This window comes from Moesziomyces antarcticus (genome assembly GCF_000747765.1).
Source record: "Moesziomyces antarcticus DNA, scaffold: scaffold_v10002, strain JCM 10317, whole genome shotgun sequence".
NCBI classification, from domain to species: Eukaryota; Fungi; Basidiomycota; class Ustilaginomycetes; order Ustilaginales; family Ustilaginaceae; genus Moesziomyces; species Moesziomyces antarcticus.
In genome coordinates this window covers 615,791-628,820 of record NW_014639008.1, presented here as the reverse complement: position 1 = coordinate 628,820, position 13,030 = coordinate 615,791, and the positions used below count along the sequence as shown (strand labels likewise).

Genomic DNA, 13,030 nt, shown 5'->3' with positions numbered 1-13,030 from the left:
GCTCCCTAGACACCAATCATGTATATAAGCAAAAGCGTTCCGGCACTCACCCAACAAAATATCATTGAATCACTATCTTACTCACCGTACAAACAGTGCGAGTCCCCGCTCACAAACGCTCACGCAAGACTCCCACTCCCCGCACCCTCAATGTGACATGCGCCGCCTTGTACGACAACGCATGCACAAATCTTTTGTTTCGACAACGACTCGAGCTCACGCTTCCAACCTCTGCCGCCCCAGGCATGAGTGGCTGTTCCAGACCACTGAGACGCTGGAATAACAACTGCATCTCACTGATCAGGGCCACCTAGATCTCACCGACGTTACACAGGATCGCAATCTGTGTGCCGCAGTGACCGCGCCTAACAACGCGTGCACTGATCTTGTGAGTCACACTCAAGTGTCGATACACTGACACTGTTGCACACAAAGCTTCACAGATTTCCTCAGCTCAATACCACTTGTGCCTAGGACGGCAGAGGTTGGAAGCGTGAGCGTGAGCTATTGCCGAAGCCAAAGATTTGTGCACGCATTGTTGTACAAGGCGGCGCGTGTCACGTTGAGGGTGTGGGGAGTGAGAGTCTTGCGTGAGGTTTGTGAGCAGGGACTTGCACTGTTTGTACGGTGAGTAGGCTAGTGATTCGATAATATTTTGTTGGATGAATGCTAGAGCGTTTTTGCTTATATACATGATTGGTACCTGGACAAGCAAGTGTTGTGAGCGACTAAGACACCAGCTCGCTTGCTGTAAGCTTCGCTGTACGCGTCCAGCTTGTCAGCTACGGCCGCCGACGTATCGTTGGGTGGCTGGCCATTTGGCGGACGTGATCTTGTATCATCCAATGAATGCAAAGATCCGTGAACGGATGTTTGCCCGCGCGCACTGGTTGCTTCCCGGGTTGCCGTGTCTGTGTCGGGACAACTTGATCCGCACGCTAGTGGCTGCACGCGGGTCCCAGGTTGTGCGCATGTTGTTCTCTTTGCCTTTGTGGTTGGTCGGTTGGGTCGTATCTTTGGCGTTTGATGTTGAGTGGTTGCCATTGTTTGCATAGTGAGGGAAATTGGGGTGGTTCCTGGCGCAAGTGGTTTTTACACAGGGAATTTGCCAGGAAGAGTCTAAAATTTGGGGCGCGACCCTGCGCCCTCAAATAAGGTTGCCGGTCCAAGGGTTCACCGGCTGGTCCCAAAGTTGCACCATTAATCCCATAACGCGTGCAAGCGTTATCTTAGTCGTGGGCTAAAGTGCTCAAAGTGTGAGATGTTTTGCTAATGTCAAGTCAACGGTCGGCTGGCGACAACCGTCGCCCGCACTCGGCCGATAACAACCCCCACGGCGCGCGGAAGCACCGTGGGCCCACTCCCGTAGAAAGACTCCGACCCTCGCGGCGCGCCTACGGCTCCGCAACCCACGCTCCCTATCCGACAAGTTCTTCTTACGAGGGTTGCCTCCGGACCCTCGTCACATGTATTACTTAGTTAGCTTATGGCAACGCAGTAGTGTGCTCTGACCCCCGGCGTGATACCGCCAGCCTACGACCTCTCCGCTCCCGCCGACGTTCAACCCGACCGTAGCCGCCACGCGGTACCTAGAACCTACGGTCCTAGTACGGAGTTACCGGCAACTCCAAGGGAACATGCTGGAGCAGCTAAGTGGGATAATGGGTTTACCAAGGCGAGCTGATTGGACCACAGCCCAGAAAGGTGATTGCTTGCTCCCCCAGCAGGACAAAAGGGAATGCTGCGGATTGCCGCAGTATTTACACAAGGTGAAGGAACTCTGACTCAATTACCAAGGAGAACGCACACACAGACGGAAAGCCAACAGGCAACCAATGTGGGCAACAGAGGAGTCACCGGGAGGACAAAGTCATCCTCCAGGAAACACAAACAAACATGTATATAAACAATAGTTGACCAAACACTCTGTTTGAGTCTCCTTGTCCAATTCACCATACTTGATTTGTATTACCACTAAAGGTGAGAGTTCTCCTTGTGACACTTGTCCCAAGGCAGCGTTCTCCCAGGCGTATGCAGTACTACCCCAAAGACTGAACCACTTGGCCACGTGGCGCAGACACCCCACTACAGAAGCTTGATACGGCCCGCTCGCAAGCGTTTGGAGCTGCACAAGCGATGGAGGCAAATCATGGCAGACATCAAGAACCTCGTCAAGGAGGTCCACTGCCGCACCGCCCACTTCCTTGCCCTCTCATCCGACGTCATTGTCATGCCACGCATGGAGGTGCTTGAAGCCGCCTCAAGATCTTGACCAAGGTCACTCGACTTTTGTCAATCATCTGGCCATCAAGTGCCACAACATTGCATACAATGCAGGCTTCCCCCACAAGGCTGGCCATCCCACGCTGCTCTTGGTCCAGCCAGAGGCCAGCACCTCCAAAACCTGTGGCGCCTGCGGCAGACTCAACGACAGGCTTGGCTTGCAACCAGACTTTCTTTGCCCCTACCAAGACTGCGCTTACACTACCGGTCGCGACCACAACGGTGCATACAACATGATCATCAAGGCTATCCGATGAGCCACTCCATTGTCATCATTCACAGCTTGCGCCCACAAACAACCATCATTTTCTGCCTCCTCCCCCCTCCCAACGGCCTTATACAGAGGGCCTCGAGAGACAAGTTTGCTTGTCCTTTGCCGCAACAGCTTGTCTGGCGATCACCAGAGTAAGAGCTTAGGTCTCGATATTTTACTGTAGTATCCCCCACCCTGACGATCAAAGAAGAGCATGCAGTCACTTGATTGGCGAGCTTTGCGGATAAGCTTGTACCCGCACAGGTGGAATGAGTTCTTCAGACTTGCTAGGGTCAAAACAAAAGTGAGCTGAAACGCAGATTCCCACCTGTGGGAGCCTAAGCCTAACTCAGCCCACCAAGAGTCAATACCTTAGGACTGGTTCCGCGCGACTTGATGACCAGATACAAACCAGAGAGCTGCTGAGAGCGCTCAACAGTCTCGGATCAGCGGTGTCGAGCGTCAGGCAAAGGCACGGCGGTCCGGGGCCCTGTCAAATGCGGAGAAGCAGGTGCGGCAGCGTGACGCGCGTCTCGCTCCCAAAAAATCGCAGCGTTGGGGAAGTGCGGAGTTGTTGCGGCTCGCTTTGACTCCAACCATGCTCTTGCGGGAGCAGCTTGAACGCCGGATCAAGCGCCGGCTCTGAGCCGCTTCGAGCAATCACTGCGCCTCCGTGTGATGCATTTGCTGAGAGTCGTGTCGGACCCAGGGATCAGCTGTGGCCAAAGCGTGAGCAGAGTCGGCAGCCCGCTGTTCTTCTCGGTGATCACGGACCCACACCAGTACGAAGTCAAGATGCTGTTACTGCCCGGAGCATGCGAGAGAAAGAATGTCGGCGTCATTCCGTACGTGAGCTACGCCACCCTGGGATACGGCTTGACCTTCAAGCAAAGTCAAAGATAGCTAGGTCACATCAAGAGGCCGTAAGCAGCCAGCAAGGGCCTGATGACCGAGACTGGCCCGCTTCGCTTCACAGCCATGTGACAGCACACACGTTACGCCACTAGTGTGTGAACGGAGCGAGAAAGCTCAGATCAGCGATAAGGAGAGCTCTAGCATTCCCTGGCCGCGTGGGTCTGAGTCAGGAGATGGAATTTCCGACCACTGACATGTCCGATAAAACGATCTCCGCGCTGTCCTGCCGTACAACGTGGCAGCCAGAATGTCACTTTTTGGGGCGTCTGATCTTCTCAGATGACCTTGCTGTCCAAAAACGCCGATGCTCGCCTCCCGGACGGACCACCCGACCAAGGCTGGCTGGAGACAGGCCATTCTGGCTGGGCTCAGTCGGATCATGCCATCTTCGCCTCACTTTCTGCCTGCAGCCCTGCAGCAACAAGCGCAGGCGAGTCGCCACGACGAAGCAGAGCGCGAAAGCAGTCACGACATTTCGCCTCGAGATCCCCGGACCGTATCCGCTCCGTCACAGCGCGCTGGTCTGGCATATAAACCGGCACTGGTCCGATTGCCCACACTATGCCATGACCAGAGCATCCACCTCAATCGTCCTACATAATCAAATCCTGTCTTGCCTGCCATCTTTCATACACCCTATCGACTGAACCTCACCCTCTCGCGCCACCCCTTTTCGTCATTATCAACCGTCTTCTTCGACGCACTATTCAGCCCAGTATGAACCCTATCATTCGCAGAGCCTTCTCGTCGCGATCGGCCATCCGCGCTCCTCCTGCTCCCAGCTCATCTACGCTGCCCCTTGCAAGCGCCCCAAGGAGCAGCGTCGTCCGTCCCGGCCGTGTCGCCATGCTGCCCAAGACAGCCGAGCCCGCCTCGGTCTCGGGCCCTGTCAGCCACGTTAGCACTACCGCCCAGAGCTTTGACACCACCTCCCAGGACGTCTTCCCCCAGGTCGGCTCTGTCTCGGTCCCCGGCGAGGAGCCCAAGGTCCTCCGCGTCGGAGAGAACCACTAGGCAGATCCTGCCCACAACTCCGCCCACGTAGAACCCTGATTGTGGCTCTGCGGTTCGAGCGGATACGCCTCTGTCACCACGCATTTCGTCTCTTTCACGGACTCTTTTGGCTACCTCTCGTTCTCTCACAGTAATGCATGTTGCGCTCGTCAACCTTGTTCTCCTCTTTGGCTTTAACCTGCCGTGTCTCGCTAGCTTCCGTGGCTGACAATCCGACTGGCTTGAAAGCTCGCCCGACGAGCTCGACAAAGTCAGACATTCGAGTGAGCGCATTGGTCGTGCGAAAAGTGGATGGCTGACAGCTTCAAATCACGATTGAAAATGAGCTTCAGCGTCTACTACAGATGAGGCGACAGGTTCTTATGCATGTAGGCATCACTGGGCGTACATCTCCTTGATGTGTCGGGAGATGATGAGCCTCTGGATCTCAGAGGTGCCCTCGTAGAGGCGGAAGATGCGCGCGTCGCGGTAGAGCTTCTCGACGGGCGACTCGGTGTTGAAGCCGAGACCGCCAAAGATCTGGACGGCGGCGTCGACGTTGAAGCCGGCGGCCTCGGAGGCGCGTGCCTTGGCCATGGAGGCGTAGAAGGAGTTGCGCTGACCCTGGTCCTTGGTCCAGCACGACTTCCACACGAGGTTGCGCGCCGCCTCGACGTTCATCTGCATGTCGGCGAGCATAAAGGCGACGGCCTGGTGGTCGATGATGTGCTTGCCCATCGTCTTGCGCTCCACGGCGTACTTGGCAGCCTCCTCGAGAGCGCGCTGGGCGAGACCGACGGCACCGGCAGCAACCAGAGGACGCGTGATGTCGAATGCACCCATGGCAGTCTTGAAACCGTCGCCGGGCTTGCCGAGCACATTCTCCTCGGGCACGACGACGTTTTCAAACGTGATCATGCGCGTGTCCGAGCAGCGCTGGCCCATGTTGATCTCCTTCTTGCCGACGTGGATACCAGGCGTGTCGGCATCGACGACAAAGCCGGTCATCGACTTGGCGGCCTTGGCGCTGGGGTCGCTCTTGGCGAGCACAAAGTACCAGTTGGCCTTGCCACCGTTGGTGATCCACATCTTGGTGCCGTTGATGACCCACTTGTCGCCCTGCTTCTCGGCCTTGGTGGCGATGTTGGCGACGTCCGAGCCGGCGCCGGGCTCGGTGACACAGTAGGCAGCCATGAGGGGCTCCTCGGTCATGCGACCGAGGTACTTGGCCTTGGTGGCGTCCGAGGCCGAGACGAGGAGGGGAGCCTCTGCGAGACCGTTGGCCTCCATGGCGGTCTGGATACCGGTGCATCCGTAGGCGAGCTCCTCGGAGATGAGGCCACATTCGACGAGGCCAAGGCCGGGGCCGCCGTACTTCTCGGGGATGTGCGTGTTCATGAGACCGAGCTCCCAGCCCTTCTTGAGGATCTCTGTGGGGTACTCCATTGTCTGGTCGTGGTGGCGGGCCTGAGGGATGATCTCTTCACGGGCGAACTTGCGCGCGAGGTCACGGTAAGCCTCCTGGTCCTCGCTGAGGCCGAACGAGACGCCATTGCTCTCCACGGGTGTGGAGTAGGCTCGGGCGGCACGGGAGGCGGTGAGCGCGGCCTTGTTGGCCGAGGTGATGGTGCGGCTGCTGCTGGCAACAGCCCTCTTTGCGAAGAGAGACATTTTGGATAGAAAGGTGTGTGGGTGGTGGGAAAGGATGTGGCGGGGGAGGATGTGGTAGCGCGAGAAGGAAAGCGGTGCCAAGTCTGCGGGAGTGTTGAGCCGCTTGTTGCCTCCTCGTTGCGAGGCGGGGCTCCTCTTGGCTGTGAGCGCGGCAGCCTCCGGAGCGTCGGGCATGATTTGCGCCCGGCTCGAGAGGTGCGCTCGCCTCGCCAGCGTTGAGTTTTTCGACGTTGCGTCCGCGCGAGCCGGTGTCTGGCTGAGGCTTCTTACCGAAGCAGCCCAACTCGTGCATTTCACGCGCGACCGGGCGACTATCCCTGGGGGGCGGACCCCTGATCACCGATACTGTTCCCGATGCTTCTTGATCGCAAAAATTTGAAAACGAGGGTCTAACAATTTTGCGCTTCTTCCAAAGTGACAGAGCCCGAAACCAACAGGAGGAGTCGACGTGGCGGTAAAGGGACGGCGCGCGCACACCCGCCAAACCACGCAAGGGCCAGGGCCAGCCGACAAGGTTTCGGCTCCGCTTAGCCTCACTTGCAGTGCCGCTGCAGTTGCACTTTTCGAGAGGCTGCTCGAGCGCACGCCCCCTCCCCGTCACGGCGCTACCCGTTCCCACCGTGCCATCACCTGCAGCATCGTCTCAACCACCGCCGCGCTCGCAACTCAACCACACACAGGTGCTCACCCCACAAACACTCATATCAACATGTCGACCGGAACGTTTGACGCCAACAAGGCGCAGAACCTGCCCGAAATCGAGAAGCAGATGGCCGTCCGATGTGTCGAGCACGCTCAGACCTACTGGAACCTGTTGGAGAAGATCAAGCCCTCGTCCCTCCGCTTGACAAAGTAGGTTCTACCCGCTATGATGGCGAGCGCTATGAGCACTCTCTCTCGAGTGGCCGGAAGCTGACCCTGTCCCATTGCGTTGCACCTCGGCAGACTCGACGATGAGATGTACGAAGACTTCCAGGCCACCTTCCCAGAATTCGCAGAGTCGGCCGACCCCAAGTCCGTCCTCAAGGTCGACGAGGAGGCCATGAAGAGCCCTGCAGGCAAGGAAAAGTGGCGTGTCTTCATCAACAAGTACGAGAACAAGGGTGAGCATTTGCACCGAACCGGCCTCAACAGGTCCTCATTTCGGCCTCGTGTCGCGGGCTCGCTCGCCTTTCTGAGCTTGCCGTCCACGTGCACGATCTCCCAGGACGTAAGACTGACTCTATTCCTATCTGTCTTTCTGCGCTTTCACCAGTCGCCGACTTCAACTTTGGTACCTTGATTCGTACCGACGCCTCCGACGAGTACACGCAGTTCAATACCACCTTCGGTAAGTCTTGCACTCTTCTTCCAACACCAGTCGCTCTTGCCGTATCCTCGCATCGATCCAAAGCTGACCAGCTGCCCTTCACTATAACGTCCCGACCAAACAATGCACAGTCACGCGCCTTCAGTTCTACGTCTACGAGATCGCACGTTGCCGTCGCGGCCTCAACGACTGGGTCTACGAAAAGGCCCAGAAGGAGGCTGCCAAGGAGAAGGCCAAGAAGGCTGCTTCCAGCTCCAAGTGAAAGCCAGCATCCTTCGCTCCAGCATCGAGAGCGGTTGTCCCTCGTCAGCTTCTTTCCTGAATACCACCCCAAAAACAGACACGATTGAGTCGTCTTGCACATTGGCTGCACATTGGCCCTCCTGTTGTGTCGTATGCGGAGCCCGTCCACTTCGGCCTCGAGTGAGCTCGCTGATCTGTGCGTAGATGCAGGACGTCACATCGTGTGGTGGCAGCACATGCGACTCGAGGCGAACGTAAGGAGGCGGGAGAAACGGGAGAGCGTGAGCACCTAAATTCGGGTGTTAGACCTATGTCAGGGACGCAATTTTCGGAAAACCCTCGCAGAAGGCGGCGTTGGCCGTTCCGGACTTCTGAACGGGGAATTAGACGCCGAGCATGGACCTGACCTGCCAAATGTGGGGGGCCGAGAAGCTGGTGGTGGTGGTGCCGAGCCCCGCACCCAACCAGCACTCTGCCGCCACCAGAACCACTTGACCGACCAACCCGACCGTGGCCCATCATCCAGAGTCAGCTCCAGCAAAGCACTCACCTGCGCTCGCACTCAAAAGGCGACCGTCTCTCGAACTTTTCTTCTCTTCCATCAACATCCCCCTTGTCCTTTGTACGGTCTGCAAGATGGTCTTTGCACGCCGTTTCTCCGCGCGCGCATTTGGCGCAGCCCGCGGCCCGTCCACGTCCGCTACTTCGTCCACATGCCGTCTTTTGACCACCTCCGCGCCGCGCCAGAATGTCTCCGCTCCAAACACTGGCAGTGCGTCCGGCAGCGCCTCGGCAACCGCGGGCTCGTACCGCAATCTTGCACTTGGCCTGCTCGCAGTTGGACTGGGAGCCAACGCATACTACCTCTCCCAGCGTGACAGCAAGCTTCAACTCGACGGACCCAAGGCGGTGATCAGCAGCGGCGAATACTCGTACAGCAATCCGCAGCTGCCGTTCGAGTATGGAAGCAAGCAGGACTTTGAGGCGGCGATCGAGGAGCTCAAGGCCTATTTCACCTCGCAAGGTGAAGCTTGGGACGACTTTGTTACCACGGACGAAGACGAGCTCGAGCGCCGCGGTCTGGACGAGAACGGCCACCGCAGCTCGTCGGAGGGCACCAAACCTTCGGTGGCGGTGTATGTGCGCGACACTCCGGATGTGCAGCAAGTGATCCGCATCGCGAACAAGTATCGCATGCCCATTGTGCCCTTCTCTGGCGGAACGAGTCTGGAGGGCCACTACATTGCGCCATTTGCGGGCATCTCGATCGACATGAGCCGCATGGACAAGGTGATTGCCTTCCACCCGGCCGACGGCGACATTGTGGTGCAGGCGGGCATTGGATGGGAGACGGTGAACCAGTACTGCGCCAAGAATGGCAACCAGCTCTTCTTCCCGCTTGATCCCGGCCCAGGCGCTACGATCGGCGGCATGATCGGCACGGGCTGTTCGGGCACCAATGCGGTGCGCTATGGCACTGCGCGTGGCGAGCACTTTCTCGACATGAAGGTGGTGCTTGCCAACGGCGAGATCATCTCGACGCGCGGCGGCGGACGTGCACGCAAGTCTTCGGCGGGCTTTGACATTGGCAAGATCATCGTGGGTGCCGAAGGCACTCTGGGCATTGTCACCGAGGTGACGCTTCGACTGGCGCCCAAGATGCCGTCGGACGCAGTGGCCGTGGCGAGTTTCCCGAACGTGGAGGCGGCATCGCAGACGGTGAACGAGATCCTGCTGTCGGGCGTGCCCGTGCAGTGCATCGAGTTGCTCGACTACAAAATGATCCAGTCGATCAACGAGTCGAACCTGTGCGGCCGCAAGTACGACGAAAAGGACTCGCTCTTCTTCAAGCTGAGTGGAGGCGAAGCGGCGGTGGCCGAAGCCAAGGAGGCCATCACTCGCGCGAGTGTCAAGTTCGGTGCGCGCCGCGAGAGCGTCGAGTTCGAGACGGACAAGGAGCGAGCCGCCAAGATCTGGGAAGGGCGCAAGGCTGCACTGTGGGCGGTGGCTGCTACCAACGAGGCACCGGGTGTCAAGGTGTGGACCACCGATGTGTGTGTTCCCATCTCGGCACTTCCCAGGCTCGTGCGCGAGTCGCAAAAGGACTTCCAAGAATCGGGACTTACGGGAACGGCCATCGTCGGCCATGCGGGCGATGGAAACTTCCACGCGCTCATCCCCTTCAACGCATCGGATCCCAAGGAGCTCCAAACCACCACCGAGGTGGTCGGAAGACTATGCGAGCGCGCGCAGAAGCTCCAGGGCACGTGCACGGGCGAACACGGCGTGGGCATGGGCAAGATCGAGTACCTCGAGAAAGAGCTGCCCGCCGCCACCATCCGCGTCATGAAGGCCATCAAACTCGCACTCGACCCCAACAACCTGCTCAACCCCGGCAAGCTGTACCCGCACCCTGCCGCCACCGCGTCGTCGTAGACCCTCATCGCAATGTCCCCGGTTTGTAGTAGAGCCCGAAAGTACAGTGTCAATTTCAAAGAAGAAAAACGTGTTGAGACGTCGAAAAGGTGCAAGCGGAATGTACGCGGGGAGATCAGTGGTGGAAGAGACGCAGGTTGGTCCTGACGACGACCATGTTGTACTTGTTGGCGGTGGCGACGCAGGCGTCGTCCATGACGGAGCCGCCGGGGGCGACGATGAAGCTGGTGCCGCTCCTCTTTGCGCGGTGGACATTGTCGGGGAAGGGGAAGAAGGCGTCGCTGGCGCAGACGACGCCCGTGAGCTGGTCGGCGTGCTGCTTGCGCTCGTCGGCGCTGAGCGGCGCAGGCACCTGCTCGAACACGGCCTCCCACTCGACCTTTTCTTCGGCCGAAAGGTTCTCGGTGCCCTCGACAAAGAGGTCGATGGCGTTGGACTTTTCGGGACGCTTGGTGCCCTTCTTGAAGGGGAGGCTGAGCACGCGCGGGTGCTGACGCAGCCAAAAGTTGTCGGTCTTGCTGCCGGCGAGACGCGTGCAGTGGATGCGCGACTGCTGGCCCGCACCGAGGCCGATGACCTGGCCGTTCTTGGCGTAGCACACCGAGTTGCTCTGGGTGTACTTGAGCGCGAGCGTGGCGACGAGCAGGTCGAGCTGCGACTGCTCGGGCACCTCCTTGTTGTCGGACACGATGTTGGTGAAGAGATCCTTGGTGATCTTCACGTCGTTGCGGCGCTGCTGCAGCTGGACGCCGTACACGGTGCGCGTCTCGATGTCCGACGGCTCAAACTGCGGGTCGATCTGCAGGACGCAGTACTTGCCGCCCTTCTTCTTGGAGAGGATCTCGAGCGCCTCGGGCTCGTACGCGGGCGCGATCACGCCGTCGCTCACCTCGCGCGAGATGATCTTGGCGGTCTGCACGTCGACGGGGTGCGAGAGGCCGATAAAGTCGCCGAAGGACGACATGCGGTCGGCGCCGCGCGCACGCGCGTATGCGGTGGCGAGGCCCGAGAGCGCGCCGAGGTCGTCGACGAAGAACGCCTTGGCCTCGAGCTCGGTGAGGGGCACGCCGACGGCGGCACCGGCGGGCGAGACGTGCTTGAAGCTCGCGGCGGCCGGCAGGCCGGTGGCCTCGGCGAGCTCGCGGACGAGCGCCCAGGCGTTGAGCGAGTCGAGGAAGTTGATGTAGCCGGGCGAGCCGCAGAGCGCCTTGACGGGCATCTCACCTGCAGTGACAAAGGCCTGGGCGGGCTTCTGGTGCGGGTTGGCGCCGTAGCGGAGCGGGAGCTGCTGGACGACGTCGGTGGAGTTGGAGGCGAGGCTGGCGTACTGCTGGCGGTAGTAGTTGCTGATGGCGTCGTCGTAGTGGGCGGTCTGGGAGAAGGCCTTGACGGCGAGCAGGTTGCGGTTGGCCTTGGCGGCGTCTGCGTTGGAGCTCTTGTAGTTGTCGAGGAACTTGGCGTAGTCCTTGGGGTCGGAGAGGACCCACACGCGCTCGTGGTTCTTTGCGGCGGCGCGGAGGAGGGTGACGCCGCCGATGTCGACCTCCTCGGTGGCCTGTGCGATGGAGGGCTTGGGCTCCTTTGCGATGGTCTCCTCGAAGGGGTAGAGGTTGCAAACGACAACGTCGATGGGCTCGATGCTCTGCGCCTTGAGGTCTTCTACGTCGGAGGGCTTGGAGGTCTGGGCGAGGATGCCGCCGTGGACGGCGGGGTGGAGGGTCTTGACGCGGCCGCCGAGCATCTCGGGAGCCTTTGTGATGTCCGAGACGTCACCGATGGGCAGACCGGCCTCGCGGACGAGCTTGGCGGTACCTCCGGAACCGAGCAGACGGACGCCGAGGGCGTGGAGGCCCTTGGCGAGGTCAAGCAGGCCGGTCTTGTCGTAGACCGACAGGATGGCGATGGGTTGAGAGGCAGACATGGTGCAAGTCTGTGCGGGGGAGGGTGAGGGATGGTGGTGTGAAGGGATGGCGAAGCGGCTCGAGTCCGAGTCGAATAGCAGATGCCCGGTCAACGCACCGACGGACTGCAGGCGGATTGAGCGGGGGAGAGGAAGAGGCTCTGGGGTTGGTTTGGGGTGGAGGTCTGGAGCAGTCTCCTGCGGGCTCTCGTTGGTCGGATTGGAAATTTCCCCTCGTTTGTGGGTCGAAGCAACTTTTTTTTGCACCCGCTTTCTTCTTCCTGTTGGGCCCGACTGACTCGGAATCAGTCGCGCGCCTTCGGTTGTCCGTGCGTCGAAAGCGGCTAGGCAGAGATAGCTCGTGGAAGTGCGCCAATCAGATCGGGCACGTTTGCCACCCCGCTACAGCGATTGAAGGCAGCCGGCCTCCCCTGTCTGCCATGGCACATCCTTAGCTGGGGACCGGCGTGTGAGCCTTGGATCGACCATCTGCCCATGCAGCATCTGTTCGGCTTTGTTCAGGCTGGATCTGGCGATACAGTATGACCGACATTAATCGCCTTCATTTTCGGTGGTCTATTTTTTGCGGAATGGAGTGGCGAGAAAGCTAGCTGAAATTCCCAACGCCTTTCTTCCGAAGTGGCGATTTGTCATGCGTTGTAAGCTAGACCGCCCGATGCACCCCGATCTCTACGTGAGCCACGCGGCTCCGGCCCGGCTTCAAAGCGGGCGAGCCTTGTGCGCCCACATGGTCGCTCGGACACCACTCAACTCACTGTCGACCTCGTCGCTGAAGAGACCCGAGGTTGCCCCGAGGATGAGGGCGAGTCTGGAAGAAATCGGGGGGCTGTCTCACAATCTCGCAAAGTGAGACATCGGGCGCTGAGTTGATGTCCAGTAAGTGATGGCACGCCAACAAGATCTGGGGTGCCATCTTGTCACGAACACAAATCGACCGATTGTCCATCGATCCCGCTCGCATTGGGAGGCAAGATGGATGACGAGCACGAACGAGCAAGAGAGAGAG

The 13,030-nt window shown here is 59.3% G+C and overlaps 6 protein-coding genes across 6 annotated transcripts; 4 read left to right on the top strand and 2 right to left on the bottom strand.

Moving 5' to 3' along the window:
* Positions 1 to 2,149: 2,149 nt before the first annotated feature.
* Positions 2,150 to 2,540, top strand: PAN0_002d1128 (uncharacterized protein; the record flags this gene model as incomplete). Its single annotated transcript, XM_014803295.1, has 2 exons — positions 2,150 to 2,245; positions 2,313 to 2,540. The coding sequence occupies 2 exons, from the start codon at positions 2,150 to 2,152 to the stop codon at positions 2,538 to 2,540; spliced, it is 324 nt and encodes a 107-aa protein (XP_014658781.1).
* Positions 2,541 to 4,168: 1,628 nt separating this feature from the next.
* Positions 4,169 to 4,465, top strand: PAN0_002d1127 (uncharacterized protein; the record flags this gene model as incomplete). The annotated part of the gene is made up of 1 exon (XM_014803294.1): positions 4,169 to 4,465. The coding sequence occupies one exon, from the start codon at positions 4,169 to 4,171 to the stop codon at positions 4,463 to 4,465; it is 297 nt and encodes a 98-aa protein (XP_014658780.1).
* A 375-nt stretch (positions 4,466 to 4,840) lies between these two features.
* PAN0_002c1126 (acyl-CoA dehydrogenase) lies at positions 4,841 to 6,289 on the bottom strand (the record flags this gene model as incomplete). Its single annotated transcript, XM_014803293.1, has 1 exon — positions 4,841 to 6,289. One exon carries the CDS (start codon positions 6,287 to 6,289, stop codon positions 4,841 to 4,843), a length of 1,449 nt encoding a protein of 482 aa, XP_014658779.1.
* Positions 6,290 to 6,824: 535 nt separating this feature from the next.
* On the top strand, positions 6,825 to 7,686 carry PAN0_002d1125 (DUF757 domain-containing protein; the record flags this gene model as incomplete). The annotated part of the gene is made up of 4 exons (XM_014803292.1): positions 6,825 to 6,967; positions 7,061 to 7,218; positions 7,371 to 7,445; positions 7,556 to 7,686. The coding sequence occupies 4 exons, from the start codon at positions 6,825 to 6,827 to the stop codon at positions 7,684 to 7,686; spliced, it is 507 nt and encodes a 168-aa protein (XP_014658778.1).
* A 617-nt stretch (positions 7,687 to 8,303) lies between these two features.
* On the top strand, positions 8,304 to 10,103 carry PAN0_002d1124 (d-lactate dehydrogenase cytochrome oxidoreductase protein; the record flags this gene model as incomplete). The annotated part of the gene is made up of 1 exon (XM_014803291.1): positions 8,304 to 10,103. The coding sequence occupies one exon, from the start codon at positions 8,304 to 8,306 to the stop codon at positions 10,101 to 10,103; it is 1,800 nt and encodes a 599-aa protein (XP_014658777.1).
* Positions 10,104 to 10,218: 115 nt separating this feature from the next.
* On the bottom strand, positions 10,219 to 12,024 carry PAN0_002c1123 (bifunctional purine biosynthesis protein ade10; the record flags this gene model as incomplete). The annotated part of the gene is made up of 1 exon (XM_014803290.1): positions 10,219 to 12,024. The coding sequence occupies one exon, from the start codon at positions 12,022 to 12,024 to the stop codon at positions 10,219 to 10,221; it is 1,806 nt and encodes a 601-aa protein (XP_014658776.1).
* Positions 12,025 to 13,030: the final 1,006 nt, after the last annotated feature.